The sequence below is a fragment of the Notamacropus eugenii genome, chromosome 6 (genome assembly GCF_028372415.1).
Source record: "Notamacropus eugenii isolate mMacEug1 chromosome 6, mMacEug1.pri_v2, whole genome shotgun sequence".
Lineage (NCBI taxonomy): Eukaryota > Metazoa > Chordata > Mammalia > Diprotodontia > Macropodidae > Notamacropus > Notamacropus eugenii.
Genome location: NC_092877.1, coordinates 265,154,810 through 265,181,021, shown reverse-complemented (window position 1 = coordinate 265,181,021; position 26,212 = coordinate 265,154,810). Strand labels below are relative to the sequence as shown.

General features: G+C 35.1%; 1 protein-coding gene across 3 annotated transcripts in view; it reads left to right on the top strand.

Annotated features, from left to right (window-relative positions):
• The window catches only part of PIBF1 (progesterone immunomodulatory binding factor 1), a 331,775-nt gene that overhangs the window by 22,771 nt on the left and 282,792 nt on the right, over positions 1–26,212 (top strand). For all 3 annotated transcript variants that reach the window (XM_072622310.1, XM_072622312.1, XM_072622311.1), the window contains exons 3-9: positions 1,771–1,871; positions 3,405–3,603; positions 4,386–4,505; positions 17,013–17,146; positions 18,377–18,485; positions 19,548–19,729; positions 20,642–20,767. In XM_072622310.1, the coding sequence (XP_072478411.1) occupies positions 1,771–1,871; positions 3,405–3,603; positions 4,386–4,505; positions 17,013–17,146; positions 18,377–18,485; positions 19,548–19,729; positions 20,642–20,767 (971 nt within the window). The remainder of the gene's footprint in view (positions 1–1,770; positions 1,872–3,404; positions 3,604–4,385; positions 4,506–17,012; positions 17,147–18,376; positions 18,486–19,547; positions 19,730–20,641; positions 20,768–26,212) is intronic.

Below are 26,212 nucleotides of genomic sequence, written 5' to 3'. Positions count from 1 at the left end.
ACAATGGATTCAGGCTCCTGCCTGCTCTGGGAGCCCCCATCTGCTGCTGCCTCTGCTGCTGCTTCCTGAGGGAGCCTCAGTTATGGGGGCACCCCACTCTCCTCTCCACAAACTGAAAAGCCGCTGTCACTGAACTTTGCCACCTGTGGGTGGAGGGACCTGCTCGGCCGCTGGAGATTCTGTCCCTGAAGCCTGCTGGGATCTTCTCCTCTCGGTACCGCGCAGCCAAGCCAGGGCTGGGCTCTGCTCTGGGTCTGGTGCGCGAGGGACTTTTTTGGGTCAGTTTTTCAGGTGTCTCTGGAACAGAAATCTCCTCTGCTTCGTTGTTGTGTGGCTTCTGCTGCTCTCAAATTTATTGGGAGCTCTTCGTTATAGGTATTTTATGGGCTGTGAGTTTGGAGCTACAATATGTGTATCTTTCTACTCCGCCATCTTGGCTCCTCGAAGCATACTTTTTTTATTTTATTTTTCTTGGTGGATTTTTTTTTGGTCTGTGTTTTCTTTTACAACATGTCCATTATGGAAAAATCTTTTGCATGACTACATGTCTAACCTATATCAGATTGCTTGGTTTGTCATTGAGGGAGGCTTGGAGGGAATTTGGAACTAAAATTTTTTTTAAATGTTAAAAACTGCTTTTACATGTAATTGGGGGAAAAGAAAATATTAAATAAATTTTTTAAAAAGACATTGTACAAGTTATCCTTCTCGGATATTCTGTCAAATGAGAGTATTAAACTGCATGACCTCTAAATCCCCTTTCTCTTATAAGTCTGTAGTCTCATGTAATCGTTGTCATTGTTGTTTATCTGTTTTGAAGTATCAGTGCTCGAGTCTAATGACTTCAACTCTCTTTTTGAAGAAAGTATTCATGTTATTTCAGACCAAGCTTATAAGCATTTGGCATCTTTCACTTCTTGATCAGAAATCGTATTTTCTAGCAGCTTTTGTTGTGTCTACTTTTGTATTAAAGTTACTGAATCAAAATTTATGTTTATTTGTAAGATCTTGTAAAATTCTTCACAGAATTTTCATACTTCTTCTGCAAGAGATGTTGGTATTTAACTTGAGTTATCTTCTTCATGGTAATCTGCTTGCTTGTGCTCACTGTAAGCACTGTACGGGAATATCAGCAATGCCCTGTGAAATTATATTTGTTTTCTTTGGCCATGTGATGAGAAAACTACTCCTGCTGCAGCTCTTTTATTTATGTGTCCCAAAAGAACCTGCAGAGCCACTCTTAGATTTGGCTAACACTTTTTTTATGTTTTCCCTTTTAATTAAAATCCAGAGACTATCAATATGGATGATATTCAATAACTATATAATCTCTATTTTCCTTTTCTCTTGTGAAATTCAGTGACTCCATATAATCTAAGGTACTTTTATACCAGTATAAGCAGGGACACAAGAAGCTGCTAAATAGAGAGGCGTTTTACCTTATTATAAATCCATGCTTCAGTGCTTTTATTAAGATTGTGGCCTATTGGAAGGCCATACACCCTAAGTCATCTTGGGCAAAAGCAGTATTTTGCTTTATTCGGTCTCATGTTTATAAGTAGAGTGGAAACATTTTTCATGAGCAGTCATTGAAGCTTACAAATACGTAGCAATTGCTAGATCTGAATTCTAAAAATGAAAGTAAAAATTGTCTTTTTTTTTTCCAGTTTTCTGTTCTCCTTTGCTTCCTTTTTTTGCCCAAAAGATCACTTCTTTTTTTTTTTTTTTTTTTTAAGAATTGTCTATATAATTGATTCTCTTTTTATGTAGATTGAAGAGTTGGAGGAGAAGCTTAATGATACTCTTCATCAGAAGCAGCTGTTAGCATTGAAATTGGACAACCAGTTGACATTCCAGAAAAAGGATGCCAGGTATAAAGACATTTGAAAAGCAGCAATATTAATGACAGTGTAAATTAGATTATCATTGCTTTATTTCCTTTGCTGTTTGTATTATGATATATGCCTCAAAACAGTGAACCCAAAGATGAATTCTGTAATAGGTTAGTATTTAATTGTCCCATCCAAAATTTTGAAGTAAGAGTGGTAGAGAAATTGGGCTATTGAATTAAATATTTGGTGATCTGCAGTACTCTGATTCTCTGCCCAAATGTTTGGACAGAGAATTAATGTTTATAAGAGACAAATGTGAAATGTTATCATGGAAAATTAGGGGCCATTGCTTTGCCCTAAGATTTGCCAGCACGCATGGCTACCTGCACACAAAGACTGTATGATTTAGAAAAGATTTGAGTAATACCAACTACTCCCAGAGAAAGAGAAACCACTGATGGTCTCTTTTTATAAATCTGTGGAGAATTTTCTTGATTAAAAGTTTGTTTTTTTTTCCTTGTAGACTCATGAACCTTTAAAAATCCTAATGTTTTACAATAACAATAATAATATTTTAATATAACACTCATTTTGAGTATTATTTATGTCTAGTATAAAGGCAGAGCTTTTAACTAGTTATAGTATGAAAATTGTATATCTTGGAAATAGTAAAACTTTTTAACTTTTTGTTATCTGCTTTGTGAGTTTATTTGAAGCTTGTTTATTGAAAAGATTGAATTTCTTCCCTTTTCATAAATGTGACACTGTGATGTGGCTTATATTGAGGCTTGTTACAGCAGACCACGTTGGAAATTGTTGGAATACTGATCATTTGAATACATGTACTTAATGATGCTTTCTTCCTTTAATTTAAGCAGCAGCATGCCCTGTCAGACATGGTCCAACTTCTGTTAACAGCCCCAAATGTAGAATGAGAATAAACTCTGTGGTCATAGATAGTAAATAACAGCATTTTTATTTGCTTTTGATTTCTTGATTTAAAAAAGTAGCAACAAGAAAATTAGGGTAATGGTTTCACCTACTTCAGATAAGTTTAGATAAGTGCTGCTCATGTTGTTTTAAAATGGAATAGTGATAGGATTTTTTTTTTTGACTTGAGGGAGATGAAAAGAAATGCAAAGAGCTGTACTATTTACTAAAAGATAATTATACAAATATCATTTTGCATGACTATTGATGCTACCTTTGTCACCTTCTACTTGGAAATGAATGAAAAGAAGAGATTTAAGTCAGAGTAGAGAAGGATATTTGATAGTGATTAGTTTCTTTATCCATGGGTAATGTATGTATGTAGTGATTTGCTGATATTGTTTATATTTCCATTGAAATATTTCCGTTAAGGTTTTCCTTAGCCTAGCTGTGGGTCACAACGCAGGCACTTGGTATGCTGTTATCATCAGATCTGTCTGATGATTTGAAATATAAGCATTCAACACCAAAGAGTAGCATTTAGTTGACATTTGCTTATATACTGTACCACAGTAAAAAGTTATTTAAAATGAAGTTTTAGAAGTTTTATGTAAGCTTACCATAAACTTTCTCTTAATGTAGAAAATATCAGGAATTAATGAAACAGGAAATGGAAACCATTTTATTGAGGCAGAAACAGCTAGAGGAGACCAATCGTCAGTTAGTGGAGAAGACTGGAGATATTCGTCGTAGCTTACGTGACTTGGAGTTAACAGAAGATCATTACATGAAATTGAAATCTCTTCCTGAGGATCAACTTTCTATTCCTGAATATGTATCTGTGAGTTTTTTTAAAAATACTATCACAAACATTTTAGCACATAATTTTAATGGGACTATAACAGGCAACATAGTTCCTGTTGTTATCTCTTTAAGAATCTTTAATACCAGGGCATCATTGAAAAATATTATTTTTGACAGAAAGACCAGGAAAAAGGTGCTTTGGAATGAATACTTGGCCAGTTTATTTAAAATTTGTGGAAGTTTGGCTGTCCATTTGATGCTTGATGATAATCATAGTGAATTTATGCACCTCCATATCTCTTCCTACATCTTTGTATGCAAGTTCAGCTAAAACTTCACTGAAGAATTCCTTCAGAGAAAATTAGGATTATTCAGTGAAGAGATGGGTAGAACCTTAGTAATCACCTAGTCTTACCGTCTCATTTTATAATTGAAGAAACTCAGACTCAAATGAGATTCAGTTATTTTCCTGTGATTACATAGAATATGTGGCAGAGCCAGATCTTGACCCTGGACTAGGGTAGATCTAGGCTAGATCCTAGATTCTAAGTACAGCACTCTTTCTCCTGAAGCATAATACCCTCACCCAATAAGGATCCAACAAGGAAAGCATCCAAGAATATAATGATTGAGTTGAAGTAACCTTAGTTGATCAAGATAAATGGGTCAGCCTGAAAGTTAACTTCCCCTTACACTACCCCCAAAATCTATTTCTCCTCCATTAGAGTATATAATGAGCAGATAACTATGTATATTGGTATATATTAATTGTAATTGGATTTCAAAGTCACTCATTAATGACATTTATTTTTTTTTCAGATTCAGGTCTATGAAGTAGTGAATCCTTTAAGAAAAGAAGTAAATGAACTGCAGGTGAAAAGGAATATCCTTTCAGAAGAACTTACTGATTACAAATCCCAGTTAAAGCGATTATTAGAGGTTTGTACAGTTGGATTTACTAAGAGAAGTAATATTTCTCTTTCATATTGTACCCTAATCTTTTCCTAATAATGAATTACTTCTGATCTTTCTGATGTCTTCATGATTGTCAAGGGTACTGGCTGGAAGAGGTCCACTTTTCTAATGAAGTATAGGTAGGGTGTGAGAGAATGACTGCTTGCCAAACCCCTTTCTACTGGGTATCTTTACAAGCAATTAATACTATGGAAAAGGTGGTGGTGGTAGAGATGGGGCAGGAGTGCAGTCAAAGGAAGAAGGAGAAAGAAACTTAAAGGTAGCATCTAGCTTGGAAATTGATTTATCTTTCAGGGAACCTCAGTATATCCCATCCCTGAAAAATCTCTGTAATCATTCAAATGTGATACATGCACGTTCTTATGAATAAGAATTTTTCTTAAGGAGTAAGTCCCACTTCCTTCTCAAAATCTTCTTTGGCAGAAGGAAGACAAGGAACAGTACTCCAAGGCAGTGTACATGACAGCGTTAGAAGAGAAAGGGAGATAACAGAATGAACAGAGATTTTCTACACTCCTAACTCTTTTACAGAGTAGTGGAGGCACCTGTCCCACCTCAGAATGTCATTCAGCTATCCTGGAGATCTGAGCCACAGGAGTAACAAACAAGCCCACTTTGTGATCACCATAGCAAATGAGAGCTGGGAGGAGCTCAGGGCTTCTGTAGTCCAGTCCCCTCATTTCATTTGTTCATTAAATTAGGCCACCCAGCCTAGTGGGTTCAAGTCCCAATTCTGACACTTGCTGACTGTGTGACCCTGGGTGTGTCACTCCATAGTACTCTAGCCAACTCTCTAAAATTGTCAGCTTCAAAGAAGATCCTTACATGCATTGATAAAGGAAATTACTCACTGACTTCTAGTTTCAGCTAAAATTCAGCCTTTTCTAACCAGTCTCAATTCTGGTTCCTTCCCTCTTTTAATTTCTCCTGTATATATTTTATTTATTTAAATTATTTACACTTTATCTCCTCCATTAGATCATGAGCTCCTTTAAGACTGGAATTGTCTTTTCCCTTTCTTTGCATTCCCAGCACTTGGCAGAATGCCTGGCACTTAATATTGTACAGAGTTAAGCCAAACTGATTACTGTAGTGGCCATATGTCCACCAATGTTTGTTTTGTTTTGGATCTTGAGTTCATCCCCTTTCAGAAAACAGTTGAGCTGAACATTTTGAAGGGACTTAAATATGAAATTATAGAATTCTTAGCTAAATTGTGCTGTTACAAAACACTCTGCTAGTGGCCTGGCTATTGCTATCCTGAATCCTCCTCCTAAGGAAATTCTAGAGAGGATCCTGGATACCGTTTGGACTCGGGGGAGGCACATCTTTTAAGCTCCTGTGCTGTTTGAGCTCCTATAAATATTCATAGAGAGGGATAGGATCAGTAAACACCTATGCAAACTTAGCTTGTTAGAGGATGTTTTCATCTAAAGAAATAAGGGGTAGCGCCTGTATGAGAGACAACTAATGGGTGGATACAATATATTTATACTTTTAGAAAGTTATTGCCAAGGTTTCATACCCAACGGTCTTTTTTTAAGAGTTACTTTGAGATTTGAGGACAATTTAGTCATGAGAATTGACTTGGGAATAAGAAACAAAGGCTAGAGATAAAATAGACACTATTAAGTGCTAAGATTAACTTTATAATTTTATCTCTGGAAGAGATATACAGTGAAATCTCTTATTTTATACATAATACCTTGTCCTTCCATGTAGTAGATGGTGATAAGATTGTGTAGATGGAAAATGAATTTCAGGATGGACAATTGCAACATATTTAATCAAGAAAAAACAATTCATACTTATGCCCTGAGCTTTTGGTTAAAGTTAGGAAAGCAGCCTAACAGTCATTTATAGATTCATTCCGGAGGGCAGCATGCTATTATGACAAAAAAAGATAATGGATGTATTGAACATTGTTAGGAACACATTGGAAACAAAGTAGAAAAAGCTATCCTATGCTTATCCTTTCATTACTCCCTCTCTCTCCTTATAAATCTGTTTTTTTCTCCTCCCTATGCTCTCTACTTTTTATTTCTTTCTCAGTCTCTCACCACTTCTTTGGCCTTCCTTTATTCTTTCAGTCACTAAATCAGTTTATACATGGTCTGCACTTTCAGATCCCTCCCCCTGCTTGTTTTGTCTCTAGTGCTCTGTGCCTCCCCAAACTCAGCCATTTGCCTTGGCTGCTCCTACTTGCATCTTGCTGAACACCTCTGAAAGAAGTCTTGATAATTGTGTCCACCTCAAATTAACTTTATTTATTCTCAACTCAGTCCTGCTTCATGTATAGCAATGCTTTATTCTTCCCTGATAGACTCTTGTACACCTTCTGCAGCTACTTTCTCCTTTTCCCAAACCTCTACCACTTATCTGTAGAAGGCCACAGCTTCCAGTTTACTAAGAAAATAAGGGCTGTCTCATCATGAGCTTCTTCTACCCTGTTCTGTATCTCAGAACTCTTCTACATCATCTTCCATTCTCTTCTGTATACCAGTCTTCATCTTATCCCCCACCATATTTTCTAGAGTTTGCCCCTTTGATCACTTCTCTCTCATTTTCAGTCTTTCTTCATCTATTGGCTCTTGCCCTTCTGCCTACAAATATACCCCAGTCTCTCTTATCCTTAAAAAATGTTTACATTTGACTCTGCCATTCCCTCAAACTATTAGCCTTTATCTCTTCTCCCTTTCACATTCAGACTATTACAATGGGTCATCTGTAGTAATTGTCTCTCCTCACTTTTCACTTTTCAACAACTTGCCATGTGACTTGTGATCCTACTGCTTAACCCCTCCTCCCTAGTTCTCTCCTTATCTGTCTGACCTTTCCTGATTCTCTTGCTGATCATTATCCCCTTAACTGTGGGTGTCCCTCAAATCTCAGTCCCAAGCTTGGTTCTTCCCTCTCTGTCATATCTTAGTTAACTCATTAATCACCATGGTTTCAGTCACCATCCCTATTTTCTGTGTTTCAGTTATGTTCCACTGTTTAGGCTATCCCACTTTCCTGCCATGTACTCTCTCCTCTTCTCAACCCCTAATTTTAATTTCCTTCAAGGCTTATCTCTTCTGTAACTTCCTGTGGGGAGCCTTTACTGATTTTACTTCTTATTATTTTTTCCACTCCACAAATTATCTGTGTTTATTTAACTGTGTAAAAGTTGTCTTCTCCTAGCTCTATCCTAAAAATATAAAGTTCCTTAAGGTCAGAGTCTGATTTTCATTTTTTTTTTCTTTTGGTCCCAGGAACTATCACCACCTTCCACAAAATAGGCATTTGATAACATGTTACTGAATTACATTGTTTTTACATACATTTAGAATATTCTGTTATATTCTGGAATTCTGCTTGTCACACCTTAAGAAAGATATTCTGAACAAGCCAGGTCCACAGAAGGACAATTAAAATCATCAAGATGGAGGGAGATTATGGTTAAAGGCAGACTGAAAAGGTTTAGTACTCTTCAGATAAAAAATTGTATCCAAAAAATATGATTGAAGCCTATAAAAAATTTTGAACAGTACATAGAAAGTGAAATTGGAATTGTGAGAAGAGTAAATTTAAAATAAATATTTTTTTAAAAACCACTTCTTTATTACTTTGTTATTTAATCATTTCAGTCATGATTGAGTCTTCACAACCCCATTTGGGGTTTTCTCGACAAAGATACTAGAGTGGTTTGCCATTTCCTTCTCCAGCTTATTTTATAGATGAGGAAACTGAAGCAAACAGGGTTATGTGACTTTCCCAGGATCACACAGCTAGTTGAGTGTCTGAGGCTAGAGTTGAACTCAGGAAGAAGAGTCTTTTTGATTCCACACCCATTACTACTACCTAGTTGCCAAAATGTTTTTTCACTGGGTAGTAAATTTATGAGCCATATAAGAAAGTAAGAAAATAACTATATTCAGAAAGTGTGAACAAAAGGTAGGTCCATAAAGTTTCATTAGGAGAAACTAGGATATTCAGGGTTGGAAGAGGGAGGGAACGGAAGTTCATCTCAGTCAGCGGAACTTGCATATTCTTAGCTTTTATCCTCTGTCAAAGACAGTGCTCAATTTGATTGGTTGATCCAGTATGCCTATTCTTACTGTGGTCTTAATTCTTTCCACCACAAGATGGCAGCATCTTTCCACTTGATTTTTAACTAAATTTAGGAAATAGGAAATTGTATTCTTTTTATAACAATCAGAAACAATATAGTTATTTACCTTTTTTTTAAACCCATAAGTAGAGTGGTATGATGATCACCACAAACAAATAACAAAATCTTTGCAGCTTCCAGTGGAACTTAATAAATTCTGATGGTATGAAATTAGCCATATAATATTCTGTTTGAAAGGATTATAAAATTCGTAGTTCAACCCATGGAGAACTTTTCTCAAAAAGACCTATTGGCTATTAGAGTTTACCTAAATTAAAAGTGGTAAAAGTCTAAGGTAAATTGAACATCTTCATTTTGTTGTTCACATTTGCTCTTATTTAGTGTGGGTTTAACCTGAGACATTTGAAGGCAGTGATTTTTAAAGCTTTAGGAATTAACAATCCGGCGGCTGTACCCTGTCATGTTCAGAACATGTCTGTCACATTTATGTGCAGTTCTGGGCTCCACATTTTAGGAAAAACATTAGTAAGCTTGAAAGTACCCAAAGTAAAAAGAGTCTCAAAGTCATGCCTTATAAGGATTATTTGAAAGGAACTGAGGATATTTAGCCTAGAGAAGATGGAAGGTAGATGCTGATAGCTGTCCTCAAGCGCTCAAAAAGACTGTTTGTGGGAAAGGAATTAGATTTATTCTGTTTAGTCCCTAAAGGTAGAACTAGGGGAAATAGTTGGAAGGTACTGGTACAAACTTATGCTTTACAGAAGGAAAACTTTCCTAACAGAGCTTTGCCAAAGCAGAAGAGACTGCCTCAGGAGACAGAGGGTTCTCCCTCGCTGGAAGTCTTCAAGTAAAGACTACATTTGACCACTTGTCAAATGTATTGTCAATTTGGGTTACCACATAGAGGACTGGACTTGGAATCAGGAAAAACTGAGTTTATTGAATGTTCTTGCTTTCTGAGAAATTCTGTTTTTTCAATAATAGGTCAAAATTGTAGTCTACTATATGTAGCTATTTACCTAATTTGGCATTACATACCATTATTTCTTATCATACTTCTGTGTCTAATGAGGGAAATGTTAACAACTCACTTTAAAGAACAAATAAGTCTCCATTTAAAATAGCTATTAGGTTCCATGAGGAAATACCAAAGTAAAATGTTTTTTCCTTGTGAAAACTTGGGTGACTAGGAAGCAATGAAAGTATGTTTTACCGAAGATACTTCCTTGTTTAGCAGCCTCATTATATTTCTGGAAACAAAACCTGCAAGTTAACTTTTAGACTGAACTTAAACATTCAAAAGCAAGTTTTTATTTGCATTGGATGAGAAGCAGGCATTTTAACAAGTAACACATTCCTGTCATTGAGACTTTTATAATGTGTTCTGGTTATCAGACTGCAGCCTGTTTTCTAAAGTGTCTTCTTTCCATACCCAACTGATTTTTTAAAGCAAACATTTATATGGTGTTTTTAAGGTTCACAAAGCACTTTATATATGTTATCTCATTTGATCATCGCAACCACCTTGTGAAGTAGGTGCTTAATTATTATCCCTGTTTTATAGATGAGGAAACTAAGGCTTAAAGAGGCTATGTGACTTACCCCAGGGTGCACACCTAGAAACTCTTAAGTGTCAGAATTTAAACTCAGGTCTTCCTGATCAAATCCAAGACCAACTACCGTGGCATCAGCTGTCGCACTGAGAGCAAAAGTATTTTCATAAATGGGGAAAGGGAACAAGCATTTGTTAAGTATCTACTATGTGTCAGGCCCTGTGATAAACACTTTACCAATATCTCCTTTGATCCTCACAGCCACTCTGTGTGGTAGGTGCTATAATTATCCCCTTGTTACAGTTAAGGAAATTGAGGCAAACAGACGTTAAGTGATGTGCCCAGAGTCATACAGCTAATGAGCATCTGAGGCTGGATTTGAACTCAGAGGTTCCTGACTCCAGGCCTAGCACTCTTATCTACTGAATTACTTAGTATTTGTTCTTATGTCAGTTCTCATTGATAAATCCTTTTTTCTCTTAAATCTGTCTTCCACAGAGCAGCAAAATTGATAATCCTAGCCCCTGGCCTAACCCAAGAAGGTTGAATGGCTCTTTATTGCCTCAGGGATAAAATATTAACACCTTTGTTTGTTTGGCACTTAAGGCTCTTTGTAATTTGGTTTCAACCTATCTTTCCAGGACTGTTGCATATTTTTCCCCCTCTATATTATAGTATATAGTATAGTATACTATTTTAATTTCATGGTTGAAGTTGTTTTCTGCAGTGATATTTGAACCCAAGAATGTAAAATCTGACACTGCTTCCATTTCTTCTTCTATTTGCCAGGAATTGATGGGACCAGTTGCCATGATCTTGTTTTTTGTTTTTTATTTAATGTTAAGCTTCAAGCCAGCTTTTGCATTCTCCTTTTTCATCCTCTTCAAGAGTCTTCTTAATTCTTCTTCATTTTCTGCCATCAGTGTTATCATCTATATGTTTGAGATTGCTGATGTTTCTCCTAGCAATTTTAATTCCAGCATTTGATTCGTTGAGCCTGGCATTTTGCATATTAGTTAAATAAGGTGACAGTATATATCCTTGTACTTCTTTTCCAATCTCAAACCAATCATTTGTTCCATGTTTGATTCTAACTGTCACTTCTTGGCTTGAATACTGGTTTCTCAGGGGACAAGTAAGATGATATGGTACTCCTATCTCTTTGATGATTTGCCGCATCTTGTTTTGATCTATACAGTCAACAGCTTTAGTGTAGTCAATGAAGCAAGAGTTGATATTTTTCAGAAACTCACTTGCTTTCTCGGTAATCCAGCAGATATTGTCTGTCTGGTCTCTAGTTCCTTTGATTCTTCAAAAACCAGCCTCCTCCTCTGTTAATTCTTGGTTCACATACTGCTGAAGCCTAGCTTGTAGAATCTTAAGCATAACTTTGCTGGCATGTGAAATAAGCACAATTGTTTGATAATTTAAACATTCTTTACATGTCTCTTCTTTTAGCTGTTTAGTTGAGATCTGTTGGTAATGAGTGAGACTTTTAGAGGTTTTGTGTTGTGAATATTTTACATACAAGAACCTATTTGTCAAGTCAGTTAAAAAAAATTTACTAAGTTATTTCTGTTTAGAACTGTTGACTTTAGAGTGAAAGGCATAATAACCTATTTCCAATTTGATATCTGTCCTGTCTCTACATGGAGATCAGTCTATTCATTAACATGTTCAATAGTATATTGACATGCAGGTTACTACGTAGATCCCAGGTTACAGAGTATGAGGCAAAAAAAGATGTAAATGAAATTTAAAGTATTTAAAGTAATCTCATTTTGATTTATATAGCCGTTTACTGTTTAAAAAGTGCTAGTCTAAATCTTTTTTAGCCATTTTATGTTTTAGATAGAAATTTAGTTTTAAACCATGTATTATTTTAGTCATTGAGTTTTAATTATTTAATTTGTAATCATAATGATTTTTTATATGATGAAATCCATAGTTATGAAAATTAGTTGAAAGAGTACAATTGAAAAACACAAAATGCAAATTATTTTTCTCTTTCAAATATAGAGTCACTCTTTTGTAGTTAATCTTGCTAGTTCCATTGAGCAGGTTTTTTTTTTCTTAGAAAGGTATTTGAAATAATATATATTGAATTTTATTTAGTCTTTAAGTTCAAGGGACCTTTCTAGAAGAGAATAAGTCTAAGCATAATTTTAAAAGATAATTTTCATTTTACCTGAAATGATTGGTAAATTAAACAGTGTAACGTAATTACATAATTTTCAATACCTATTTTCTGCTAATCTATCAAAATTTTCAATCTTTATGTAAATATTTTGTTTTAGGATGTTAAAAAAATTTAGTATATCAATTTTTAGTGTTAAATTAGAATAATTTGTGCTATCAGTATTTTAATGACATAATATTAGTAATTTATTATGAAACATTTATTTGTCATTGTAATGAATTAAGAAAAGAGAAATAATTTTTCTCATTTCTTGAATTAGCAATTTAATCCCATTGAACTGATTTTATCCCTTGAGAAGTAGCCAGGTGATGCAGTGGATAGAGTGTTGGAATTAGAATTGGGAAAAACTGAGTTAAGTTTTTTCTCAAGCACATACTAGCTCTATGACCCTGGGCAAGTTATTTAACCTTTGACTGACTCAGTTTCCTAATCTGTAAAATGAAGATTACAATAGTACCTACCTCATAGAGTTATGAGGATCAAATGAGATAGCAAATGTAAAGCACTTTGTAAACAAAGCCATATAAAAATATTATTATTATTAACAACAATAATAATTCCTCCTCAGCCATCCAATTGATGGAAGGCAATATGACATTTAAGACTGTGATAAGGAAGGAGAAGTGGGAAAATGTTGGAGAGCTTTTCAGTTAACATGTATTTTCTTTCATTCCTTATAGATCTGTTAAAGAAGGGCAATAGTAGATTTACTAAGATCAACCTATTTTGCTTTCACTTAGAATGTTTCATTTAGAAGAATGTGGTGTTCTAGTTTCTGTGACATCAACCTATAGATGTGTTTTACATATTGATGATTAAAGGGAATTATTCAGAATAGAAAGGGATTACTTAAAAGATATAAAATCTTTAAAAGTGTTTTCATACTCTTAAATGTTAATCCCTTTTCCCATAATTTGATGATCTTATTTGGGGCCTTAGTTTTTTTATGATGGTAGTTTTTTGGGTTTTTTTTTGTAATTTTGAAACTAAATTATCTTGTTCCAATATCTATAAGGGGAACAAAGTGGGAGATATATTCTGGATCCTCCATATTCCCCTATTTCCATGTATTACACTTATAATAGTATTTTTTAAAATTACTTTTCCTTGTAAATGTGTAGTATTTTAATTACACAATGGCTAAATAGACCTTTGTGAATTAACCTGGGCAATGAGCTAACATTTATAAAATTGTTTCTAGGGAAAAATGTGTTTCGAGTTCTGCTTTTAACTAACTGAGATCCAAGATGGAAAAGTAAACTGACTCTCAGCATAAGAACTAGATTCCAATACCTTGATTCAACAAATAAAATTAAAATTAAATTATTAATTAAATTAAAATTAACTTATTAGAAATATTTATTAAAAAGTAAAATTGCACCTCTATACTCCTGAAATAACAGTTGAAGGTTTGGTGAAAAATCCTTATTCCTATACAGTTATCTGTACTTTATCCTGCTGTGTCATCACTTTTGAGCTTTGACTGAGGTAAATATTGTCACTGCTATTTTTTTCTGATTCGTTACCACCACACATGCATGCGCACGCACACACACACGCGCACACACACACACACACACACATACGTACACCCCATACATAACTTCCCATGGGTGTCAAGACTATCACATTTTCCTACTCTTGCTATCAGAGGGAGTGACCAAGGGTAGGGAAGAGGATCCCCGTAAGGCAGACCTTATCTTTGATGTCAGGGATGTATGGGATATAAAAATGGTCCCAACTGTTTACCTTTGGAATTTCCTTTTGTGGCAGAGTTTCAGAAAAGTAGGTGTCCTCAGTGCTTACCTAGAGGAAGCTACTCAGTTCGAGTAGTCTGGACATGAGAAAAATGTGAAGGGAGTAGCTGTGAAGGAGAAAGGAACAACCAAACGTTTAATAGATTAACTGACAAGTTCCCAAAATGAGCAATATGGCCCCCCTGGGGGTGCTGGAATGATTCAGGGGGTGGTAGTAGCTTCAGGTGCAATTGGGGGTGTGAAATAAAATAAAGGGGACATGGAAGTATATGGAAAGAAGAGAAGAAAATTTTGAAAAATGGTTAGTACTTGTTTCATCTGTTGTATAAGAGTTAAAGTTGTAGTGATTACATTATTTTCCAGATAAACACACAAAATGCAAATTATAACCCATCAGTGATCTCCTCCACTTATAGATCTTAACAAGCAAGTGTCGACAGGCAGGCATGTTGTCCATTGTTGGGAAGTCCAGCATGCATCAACAGGAATATGTACATGTAATGACTTGTTTACAGTACAGTACTATACAGTTGCATGACACAGTATTATATCATCAAAATTTCAGTGCAAGAAAACCCCCACAAATTTACAGTAAATTATCAAATTTAGGATGCATGATTTAAAAAAATATATATTTTACATTTTTTTGAAATGGCTCAAATTTCCACCCAAAAAACCTATTAAAGGGTTAAAAAAGTAGATCTCCAGGGAGGCACTGAGTAATTTTTTTTTTGAAAGGGGGCGGTAAGCCAAATAAGTTTGGGCACCTCTGGATTAACTGATCAGAAACGAAGAGGTGGCAGGTAGCAAGAAAACTAACAGAAAAAAGCATGAGAGTACATCAAGCTTCCAGGTAAGGAAATCAGCTAGTAGAATCATAAAGAAAGCAAAATGATCAAAAAAACCAGAAAGGACCATGGTCATAATATAATGAAGAGAGATTATAATGGAAAGGAATAACCAAAATAAAAATGTAAAAAGAAAAAGAAAGCAAAAACATACAAATTTTGCAGTTCCCCTTCATGTAATGGGGGAGGAGGGAGGAGGGAACCATAGAATGGTACAAAGGAGAGAAGAAAATTAAAAGAATAAAGATGAAAACTAGAACTGAAATTGGAATGAAAGTTAGACCTCTGAAAGATGAAATTAAACTGCAAATGACAAAATAGACAATTTAGAACACAGCAGAGAGTCTCTCAAAGGTAATGAAGGGTTGAGAAGAGAGAATGGTAACTATGAAACTTAAAACTATTCATCTGGAGGAAAATTTGACGAAATAAGAGAAAGTAGCCTTTAAAAATACAAGTTCTGTGCCGAAGTGAATAACACAGAAGATATGTTGCACAGAGATAATTTGAAAGTCGTGCATATCCCCCCAAAAACATGATAAATTGAAAAGTATGAACACTATAACAGGAATAATACAGGAAAATTGTTCATATCTATTAAAGACAAAGGGCACAGTAATAATTCAGAGAATGCATAGATCCTGACAGAGAAATCTCCAAGCTTGCATAGCCAAGGAATATAATGATTAAACTTAAGAGTTTTAGTGCCAAACAAAAATTATTGCAAGCAGCCAAGAAAAGGACCTTTTGCTATCAATTAATTAATCCAAAACTATTCCTTCGTTTAACAAGAAAACAAAAAATTACTGGCACACAATGTTAACAAAAGGCAGAAAATGTGTGAAACTCCTGAACAAACATTCTCCATTCATCTTGGACTTGTACCCTATGAGTACATGGTACATTGGCTAGGTCCAGATCTTCTACCCTAATGGTTTGGCTTTTTGGTCCTGAAACTACAGGGTAGTTCTCTTTTGATGATCTCTTCTTTCTCTAAGAAGGTTAAGGAAGTCTTGTTCAACCCTGGGAGGCTGATTCCCAACTCTTGAACTCAGGAACTCTGATTACTTTGGAAACTTTTAAACCTGTAACAGAATCTTATTGAACTTTAAGAAACGAGCAAATCAGAAAAACAGGTCAACGTGTATAAATTCATGCAGGATAAAGGGAGTAGAATAAAAAAAATCATTTACACAGCATAAACAACAATAAAATGGATTCAAAATCTGATTAGTTTTATAGAGAACTAACATGGGACAGGTGATCACATGGTGTGTTAGAAGGACACACGCAGGAAATTTGGATATGACTGTGCAACATGGGAAACACTGGCACAGGACCACTCAGCTTGGCATGCCCACATCAGAAAGGGTGCTGTTCTCTATGAGCAAAGCAGAACTGAAAAAGCACAAAGGAAATGTAGGATGTGCAAATTTGGAGTATCCACTCCAAATGTTCACACTGACTATCTGTGCCCAATCTGTGGTAGAGCATTCCAAACTCTTATTGGTGTGACCAGCCACAGTCGGACACCTTGAAATTTGACTTTATCACAGTGATGTCTTTTTGGTCCTCTTTGAGAATGAAGGACAACAACCAATTATAATGGCCAATCTTGGTCCCAGACACTAATGATGAAATACACCTCCCTCTTCTTGATAAGGAGGTAACTATAGATAAAGAATGTGATAGAAAGTATTAGATGCAATTATGTCTGTTGTTTTTGCTTGTATTTTTTCTTTGTAATAAAAGCAGGTTCAGTCTGATGGTACTTGGGGACATGGGTTAAAGACAAATCACTTTGGTATAAAAATTAAAATGTTAAAAAATTTATTGGACTTTGTATGTATTTTTTTATATGAAGACCCTAAACTACAAAAGAGAAAAATTAAGCATTGCATGTTTTAATCACAAGCCCATTCTTTACTTTAAAAATGACATTACAGAATTTGATTTACATTCTGTTTGAAATGTTTCATTCTAATTTTTATTTACATAGACTTACGAGGATGAACGAAGAAATCATTCTGAACTTCAGGTTAGATGTCAGCGTTTGGCATTGGAATTAGCAGACACAAAACAGTTAATTCAACAAGGTGACTACAGGCAGGAGAACTATGATAAGGTAAAAAGGTAAGAATGTACTTGTATCATTGTACTTGTATCAGCAAGGACCCAGACATCCACAGGAGGGCCTGCTATACAGGTTCTTAAATCTGCTTTTCTAAAAGGAAAGCAACTTCTCAGGGGTCAACAATCGACTTTAATCTTGCATATGTATCATTCACTTAGTTCAGGGGGAACAGTCAGCATCTTGAACTTCAGAGAAAATACAGCAAAATAAAAAGCAACAGCAGGGCTCTCAGTTGTCTGACCATAAGTAACACATACATAGAGAAGCACCAGCATCTGGGTGTTCAAAGTGGAGGAGGAGCTCGTTAGTGTCTCCCGGAGTCTCCTCCAGCCAAACAAACACTTCCAGAGAGTAAAACCTCACCCCAGAGGGTGTCACAACCCTTGAGAACCAGTGCCTCATTAGAAATTAACAAAAGGTGTGGGCCTTCCAACCACAAAAAAGTCTCCGCTAATCAAGCTTCCCTTAATGGGAAGTCCTTTTGTTTTAGTAAAATAATACTTTTATTATAAAAGTATTTATAATGTTTGTTATAAGAAAATTGGAAAATCCATGGTTATATATTTGTTTTAAAGGTTTGGACAAAGAGCCCCATCTTAATTGGGTTTCTGTCTCAGTTTTTCGATTGTGTTCAGTCATTTTTCGGTTGTGTCTGGCTTTTTGTGATCCCATTTGGGATTTTCTTGGCAAAGATACTGAAGTGATTTGCTGTTTCCTTCTCCAGCTAACTTTACAGATGAGGAAACAGAGACAAACAGGATTATGTGACTTAACCAAGGTCACACAGCTAGTAAGTGTCTGACGCTAGATTTGAATTCACAAAAATAAGTCTTTCTGACTCCAGTCCTAGCACTGTATTCACTGTGCCACCTAGGTACTCCTAGTTTTTTAATTAACTTTAGGTAAATTGCTTACCCCTACTGGACTCAATTTCTTCATTTCAAACTAAGGGAGTTGTTCAAAATACCAGAGTGCTCCTGGCCCCTTCAGTCTCTGTAAAGTTCTGTAATTCTATCATTTTAGTTTGTACCTTAACACAAAGATACACCTCGTTTATTTGGTATCTGTATAACCAAATTGTAGATTTGGCTTCTCTCCAAAGCTATATAACCAATTCTCTAAAAAATCAGACCTATAGAATCCACTTTAATTGTTGAATCTGAACCTGAGAATTTAAGAAGTGACAACAAAAATTCACAAATATATCCCAATTTACTTTTTTTTTTCAGTGATCGGGATGCACTTGAACAAGAATTATCTGATTTTAGACGAAAACATGAAATCTTAGAAGTGTCTTATAAAGCACAAACTAAAGAAAGAAATGACTTGTCAAAAGAGGTAAGCTTTTGGATCCAAACACTTGTACATGTTAGAATAGTTTTACTTACCAAATTAATAAGGGATTCTGGGTGGAGTTTTTAGAAGAGAAGTTATTTTTGATATAGTTTTCTTATGAAAATTATTTCTATTGCACATTGTAACATAGGCTTTTATTTGGTTGTTTTCTTCTTTAACAGCATAATTGTTTTACATGATAAATGAAAGTACCAAAGAAAAAGGAAAATAACCCAGTCAAATGTTTAAAATTAAGCCAAAATATAAAAGAAGGGAAAAATGACAGAGTATATTGAAAAATTGGGACCCTAATACACTGTTCGTGGAACTGTGAACTGATCCAACCATTTTGGAAAGCAATCTGGAATTATGCCCAAAGAGTTTTTAAACTGCTTATACCCTTTGACCTAGCTAGGTGATGACAGCAAAAAGGAAAAGAACCTGTATGTTTTAAAATATTTACAGCAGCTCTCTGTGATGACAATGAACTGGAAGTTGAGGGGATCATTTGGGGAATGACTAAACAAGTTGTGTGGTATATGATTGTGATGGAATGCTGATTTTAGAAAAACATGGAAAGATTTGCCTAAATTACAATGAAAAGTGAAATAAGCAGAAACAAGGAAAATGTATACAATAACAGAATGTTGTTCAAAGAGTAACTGTGAATGACTATGCTACACTGAGTATTTTAAATATTCGTATTAAATACAAAGGACCTACGAAGGAAAATACTGTCCACCTCCAGAGAAAGACCTGATGAATAGAAGGATGCTTAGTATGGTTTATATACATATATATGGATGGATGTATTTATGTGTATCTATATCAAATGGTGGCCTTCTCTAGCGTGGGGTGGGGAGGGAGAAAGGGAAGGAGATGGTTCAGAACTCAAAATGTAAAATTATCTTATTGCATTACATTATTTTTTTAAAAAGAGCTCAGAATTGAATCACTGAAGTAAGTTCTCTCCTGGCTAGAATTGTAGGTATATAAAGTATGTTAGGTCTGCCAGATCTATAGACAATAAAATCTGTATCTCGTTGAACATTTCTTTGTTCATAGGTTGCAACCTTACAGCAGTCTCTTACTTTGCTACAAAAGGATAAAGAGTATCTTAACCGCCAAAACATGGAACTTAATATACGTTGTGCCCATGAAGAAGATCGCCTTGAAAGACTTCAAGTTCAACTTGAGGAAGCCAAAAAGGCTAGAGAGGAAATGTATGAAAAATATGTAACCTCCAGGCAAGTTTTATTTTCTTTATGCTTAGACATGATGCTACTGTCTTAGTCCTTCCTTTACCTCTTATGGGAAGGTAGTGATTTTATTTTCCTGTTCTGCACGTAATCATTAGACTGACAGTTTATTTTACTACCACAGAAGTTGTATTTAGGCTAATTGATCTTTCTAGGTACTGTTATTTTTTTTCCCCAATATGGAAATCCTATCTTTCCCAAAGGCAGGAGGAATAAACTTGCAACTATTTCATTTCATGACACAACATTTTAAAAATCGCCTGCCTATAAGATTTTGATTTTAAATGAATTTGCTTATTTAAGGGGCATTTTTTGTTGCTTGTTTATAGAAAACAAAATGTACATCGTAAGTATCCTAGCTTTGAATTTTCATTTAGCCAGAGAAATGGATTAGGCACTAACAATGTACGTAAAATTAAGGCATCCTTATTATGTAGCAGCTCCTCTATAATCTTTGTGTTAGAAAAGGGGTACTAGTAGATGGGAACATCATGTCTTAATCATATCCCTCACTGTCCATTGACTCTTCTCCTGCTCCCCCATCCTCTAGAATTCTTTTTACTCCTTTTGTAGGGAAAAACAACCAAGTTATTATTTTTAAATGAAAGACATACCATATGCAGGAATATCTAGGCCTGTAGGAATACATACGTGACATTAGTAAAAAATTAGAAGACACAGAATTTATTGATACTTTATGTTGGTGCCAGGAATGAAAGGCAGATTTGTTTAACAAGTTGAGATCTTAGGTAAGAATCACAAATTTTATAAATTATAGAGTCATGGTATACAGCCACCTTTTGCAAAAATGTAATATAAAACATACATGACATAATAGAATCTTTCATGAAGGTATAGCTATCTTAAATCAATAAAATTTCTCTTTTCAAATGCTTATAGAGATCTTTATAAAACAGAATATGAAAATAAACTACGTGATGAACTTGAACAAATCAAATTCAAAACGAATCAAGAAATTGAACACCTTAGAAGCACCTCAAAAGAGATGTATGAACGTGAAAATAGGTAAGAGCAAAAATCTCAGTTAAATCACATTTTGTTTCTCCATGGTTAAAGGACAGAGTAGTTTTGTAGGAATTAAGTTATATTTCTTTGGGGTTTGGGGGGTAAAATGTCTCAAGTACATATATTCTCAAGTATAAAAACTGTTGTATTCAACTGATTGAAATAATGTTTTTGTGGCAACAGTGCCTGATAACTTAAAGTAAAATTTGCTTAACCTCAGTCATATGGAGATAGATTTATACAGTCTTACATGGCAGAACAGCCTTTTACTGTGGCTAAAATATCCTTTTCCCATGTATCAACCCAACAATTCTGTTACCACTTTACTTTCTTTCCCAAACTCCTAGATGACTTCACTTATGTTCAGACAGTTGTGGGTTTAGCAGTCATTAATACTGTCAATGGCATTCTGATTTATTCCCTTGTGAACTCTTCTATCTTGAAATGGTCCTGTAAAAATATTGCTAAGCCTACCTTATCCATTGAATCACAGAGGCATCACATTAAGATGTATCACTGAGAATTGTCATTATATAGACGTAAGTTACTTTTTATCAATCAGTTAATCATTATGTATTTAGTAAACGTCTTGTGTGCACTAGGTTCTGTACTGGCATTAGGAATACAAATATAAATGAAAGAGGTTATCATATCTCACTGGATTGTTGATGATTTGATTAAATTTGTTTAAACAAACATTCACTGACACCTAATAGATGAATAGCATGGATCTAATAGGTCACTGGCCTAGGTTCTAAGAGTTCCTTCCAACAGTGGAGATCACAGCCCATCCATACTTGCATATCCTGTGTGACTTGTATCAATGTTCTCCCAAAACGTCACCACAAAGCACCCACCCAGCATCTGGACACCTTAGCTTCTTCCAACTTTCAGTGGGGACCACTGGTACACTTTGACTGTGCATCTGTCATCCCCCTGTCCATGTGACTAGCCCATCTTATATATTTCTTTCATGATATTATTTACTTTTGTTCTTTGTAGTTCCTTGTTGCTTGTATGTTACAGCCAGCTCACACCTACTAAAGAAGTTACTCTCTGTTTAATGGTTATTTTGGTTCTTCAAAGGTAGTGGTATAGCAGCAGTATCAGGAAATTGTTTGTATTGAAAACATGGGCCCTCTCTGTTATAGGAAAGTTAGGGCAAGTAAAAATGTTTCCCAGTTTCCTTAAAGATAATCAAGATTTTCCTTCTTCTCCCTTTCAGTCTTGGTTCAACTTTCTTATCCATCTTAGATATACATACTCTTGGACAAGCTCTGTAGGGTATTAATTCAGATATATGCAAAAATTTGGAAATTTAGATATTCTTCATCCATTTGGTCATTCCATGACAGACCAAACTTCTTTGAGTGATTTCTTCCAGGAGTCTTTACAGTGCATTGCAACTTGATATGGTTAATACAATGTCATCTGCAAACAAACTGGAGAAACTCACCATTCACATGGAATGACTCCTCACTTGGATTTCATTAACTCCTGCAGGTTCAATTACCATCTGTATACTGATAATTCCTATGTGGGTGTTGGTGTATATATGCATGCACACATACACACACACACACACACTACACTTACCCTCATATATCCAGCCCTCTTCTATATACTAAATTTCAGTCTTTTAACACCAACTGCCCCTTGGACCTCTTGAATTGAATGGCATATAGGCACCTCAAACTCAACACATTCAAAAGAGAACTCATTATCCTTTCTCCAGAACTCTGCATTCTTCCCACTTTCTCTATTATAGATGAGATCACCACTATCTTTCCATTCTCCTAGGCTTATTTCCTTAGTGTCATCCTCAACTTCTTCCTCATCCTTTATATCCAGTCTATTGTCATATTTTGTTGTCTAATATCTCTCTTATACATCCTCTACTCCAGGACTTCTTAAACTTTTTCCATTCTTGGCCCCTTTTCACTGGAGAAATTTTTACATGACTCTGGGTATATAAAATACACATACATATCAAACATTTACTGATAATAAATCATAAAGAAATTTATTTTAAAACAGTTCTTCGGTATACATTTAGTTTCACCATTTATTAAAGATGAAAGCAAATTTGCCTGCTAATGAGATGGATGTACATGTTTATTTTTACATAAAGAATTAAATCTTGGCAGAATATTTGATACTACATATCTGTATGTGATATATGATATGTATAAGATACTGTAGAGCATCTTCAATGTTTTTTAGAGTTGATCTATATTGTGATTTTATAATCATCAATGCTGAGAACGCCACTTCGCATAAATACATAGTATAAAATGGCAGAAGTATGTGTAGGGCCGTTTCAGAAAGTGGTGGAAATTCTGTCCTAATCCCAAGCCAAAATTTATTTAATGATTTTGTATGTCCAGTAAAAACACTAGAATTCATGACATATAGTAGTCTCAAATCTCAGTCAGGGTGTTTCTGGCAGCATGTTTCAACTTTGTGCAGTGTGATGACATGTGCAGTGCAAAGTATACATGTTGTGTTTTCAGAACCAAGGCTGCAGTGAAGTTGCACAATGCAATATGGGCAAGAAATACCTTAGACTCATCACATGTTTGATTTTGAATTAATTTTTGGTGGTTGTACATTCAGAAACCTTTTACTGTTGCCATATTTTTTATAGCACCTCCATTCAGCTACATGACCCCATATGGGCTCATCGTTTAAGAAGCACGACTCTACTCTACATTTACACAGACATACCACCCTTGTACAGACCCTCATTACCTCCTACCAGGACTATTTCAATAGCCTTTAGGTTGGTCTCCCTGCTGTCCCAAGTCTTTTCCCCATTCAAATCTATGCCTAAAATTCAGCTCTGACTATTTAAGCCCCAGACTCCTACTACCATCAAGATCAAATATGTATTTAGCATTTAAAGACCTTTACATTCTGACCTTTTCCTACTTTTCCAGTCTTCTTGGACTTACTCCTTTCCACACACTTTGCAATCTAGCTATATTGGCATTCTTACTGTTCCTGCCAAAGGACACCCCATCTCCCAACTCTCCATTTGTATAGTAATGTTCCCCATGCCTAGAATGCTCTCATTTCTCATCTCCAACTCCTTTCTTCCTTGGCTTCCTTCAAGATCCTTCTCAAGTACTTGCTTTTGGAGGAGGCCATTTCTGTTCCCTTATTCTTGCTGCCAGTGCCTTCCCCCTAAGATTACTTTCCACCTGCTCTATACATGTAAATTTATTTGTGTGTACATATATATATGCATATGTATATGTGTACACATAAATATACACACACATGTATGTGTATATGTATGTGTGTGGATATATATATTCTCTCTTAGATATATGTATATTTTTGCATGTACTCTCCCCCATTAGAATGTGAGTTCCTTGAGGTGAATCGTATTTTTGCCTTTCTTTATATCCCTAGTGTTTAGCACAGTATCTGACAATATAGTAAGCACTTAATAAGTGCTTATTTGACTGAATATGCTGTATCTCCACCACAGTGGCAAGTATTTTTGGTGATCATACATTTTTCTTTTTTATGTGTGATCTGATATTTATTATCAGAAAATCATTGAACAGAGCTATTTCTGTTGTTACAATCTTCCAAGGAATATTGACTTATCTTGACATATGGATGGGAGACATTTTGTTATAAATGAAGGTATGAGGCAGTATTGTGTGTTACTGAATCACAATTTTAAAAAAAAACCACCAAAATTAGCATAACAGGATCCTACATCTCTTCATCTTTCATTCACTTGTGAAATGTCAAAAATGTGGTCCGTTGGTGAATATGGTTCCTACAATATCTTCATAAAGGAGTCCCTTAATTTATGTACATAACCATCAGAAAAATTTCGTATAGATAAGTAAGCATATAGGTTGATAATTGTTGATGTTTATATTTTCTCAGTCATTTTTTTTAATCAGTAAGGTCCAAGTCTTATTCTGTACTTTTGATCTCTTTCCTTGCATATCAGTCCTCAGTGCCTTTCCCAGTTGTATCACCTCTAGCTTAGTTTTCTTCTATATACTGTATACTTGAACCATTGTAGCTACTTTTCTTCTCTTTGTTTTTCTTTAGTACCATTTCTCCATTCTCTACAAATGCCTTAGGCACTGTGATGATAGGGTCCTATTCTATTATTGTTGGTCAGCAAAACAATTTTTATAAGAATTTTTGCAAATCTTTTCCATTTTTTTTAAATTTGTAGTCCTCTTCCTATTTTTATCCTTGAATACCCTTAGAATGACTGCTTAGTTGGATAACTCACCAACATTTCTGACAAAGTTTTTTATTTTTTTGAAATCACAATCTTTTAAAATTAATTCATCCCATCATTCCTTCCTTCTCCCTACATTGAGCAAATAAAAGAATTAAGTCCATCAATACATAGCCTCGTAGTCTGGCAAAAGAAATTTCCACATTAACCATTCCAAAAACGTACATCTGTTTCTTCATTTTAAGAAAACCACCCCTCTCTCAGGAGGTTTGTGGTATGTTTCGTCTTTATTTTTATGAACTTGTGACTTATCATTGCATTGATAAGACTAATAAAGTCTTTCAAAGTTGCTTTCTCTATAATGTTATTATCATTGTATACATTGCTTTCCTGTTTCTTCTCATTTCACTCTGAATCAGTTCATAATTTCCTCTGGAAACTGTTCTCTCTTTCCTCCAAAAATTGTGTTTCATTATTTCCTGTGGCATAATTATGGTCTGTTATATTCATATACCACATTTTGTCCAGCTATTTTCCCAGTAGGAGAATACCCACCTAGTTTCCTTTTTTTTTTTTTTTTTTTTTGCCTACCTTTCTTTAGACTGATTTTATCCTTAACTGCTTCTTCCTTTGATAATGTTGCTTGTAATCATACTTAGTAAATTTTTATAGATGATTTTACATTCCAACCCATGTTGACATTGGTAGTTGTTTCTTTCCATTTGACACTTAAGTCAAATGTTTGCTAAGCCATTTCTGGGTTCTTTTGGTCACCTTTTTGGAGCAATCAATCTGCACTGGTTTAACTTTGGAATAAAATTATTATAGTAGGTGTCAGTGTTAGTTCTCTTGTCCAAAACAATCTTCGTATCCAAGGGCACAAAGAAAAAAAGCAGTTTCTCAAGAAGCCTATGTTCTCCATGAGCTATATGACATATACACAGATGATTCAAAGTAGGGAGTAAAGAGAAAGGGATAAAGAAGAGATGAGATAATGCTCTGGGTATGTTTGAAGAATGCCCAATAGCAAGGAGCATAAGGGAAGGCTACTCAGGATAAGCCAAGGTTTGAATAAAGTTAAGGAATTTGAAAAACATAGGTGAGAAAATCATTTCCTGCTTGTATACATGAAAGCAGATGAAATGCATTCACTTCTGAATTCCACAGTTTAAGAAGAACTTTGGTAAGTTGGAAGGTGTAAGGTAGCCAGGATAGTGAAGGGCTTT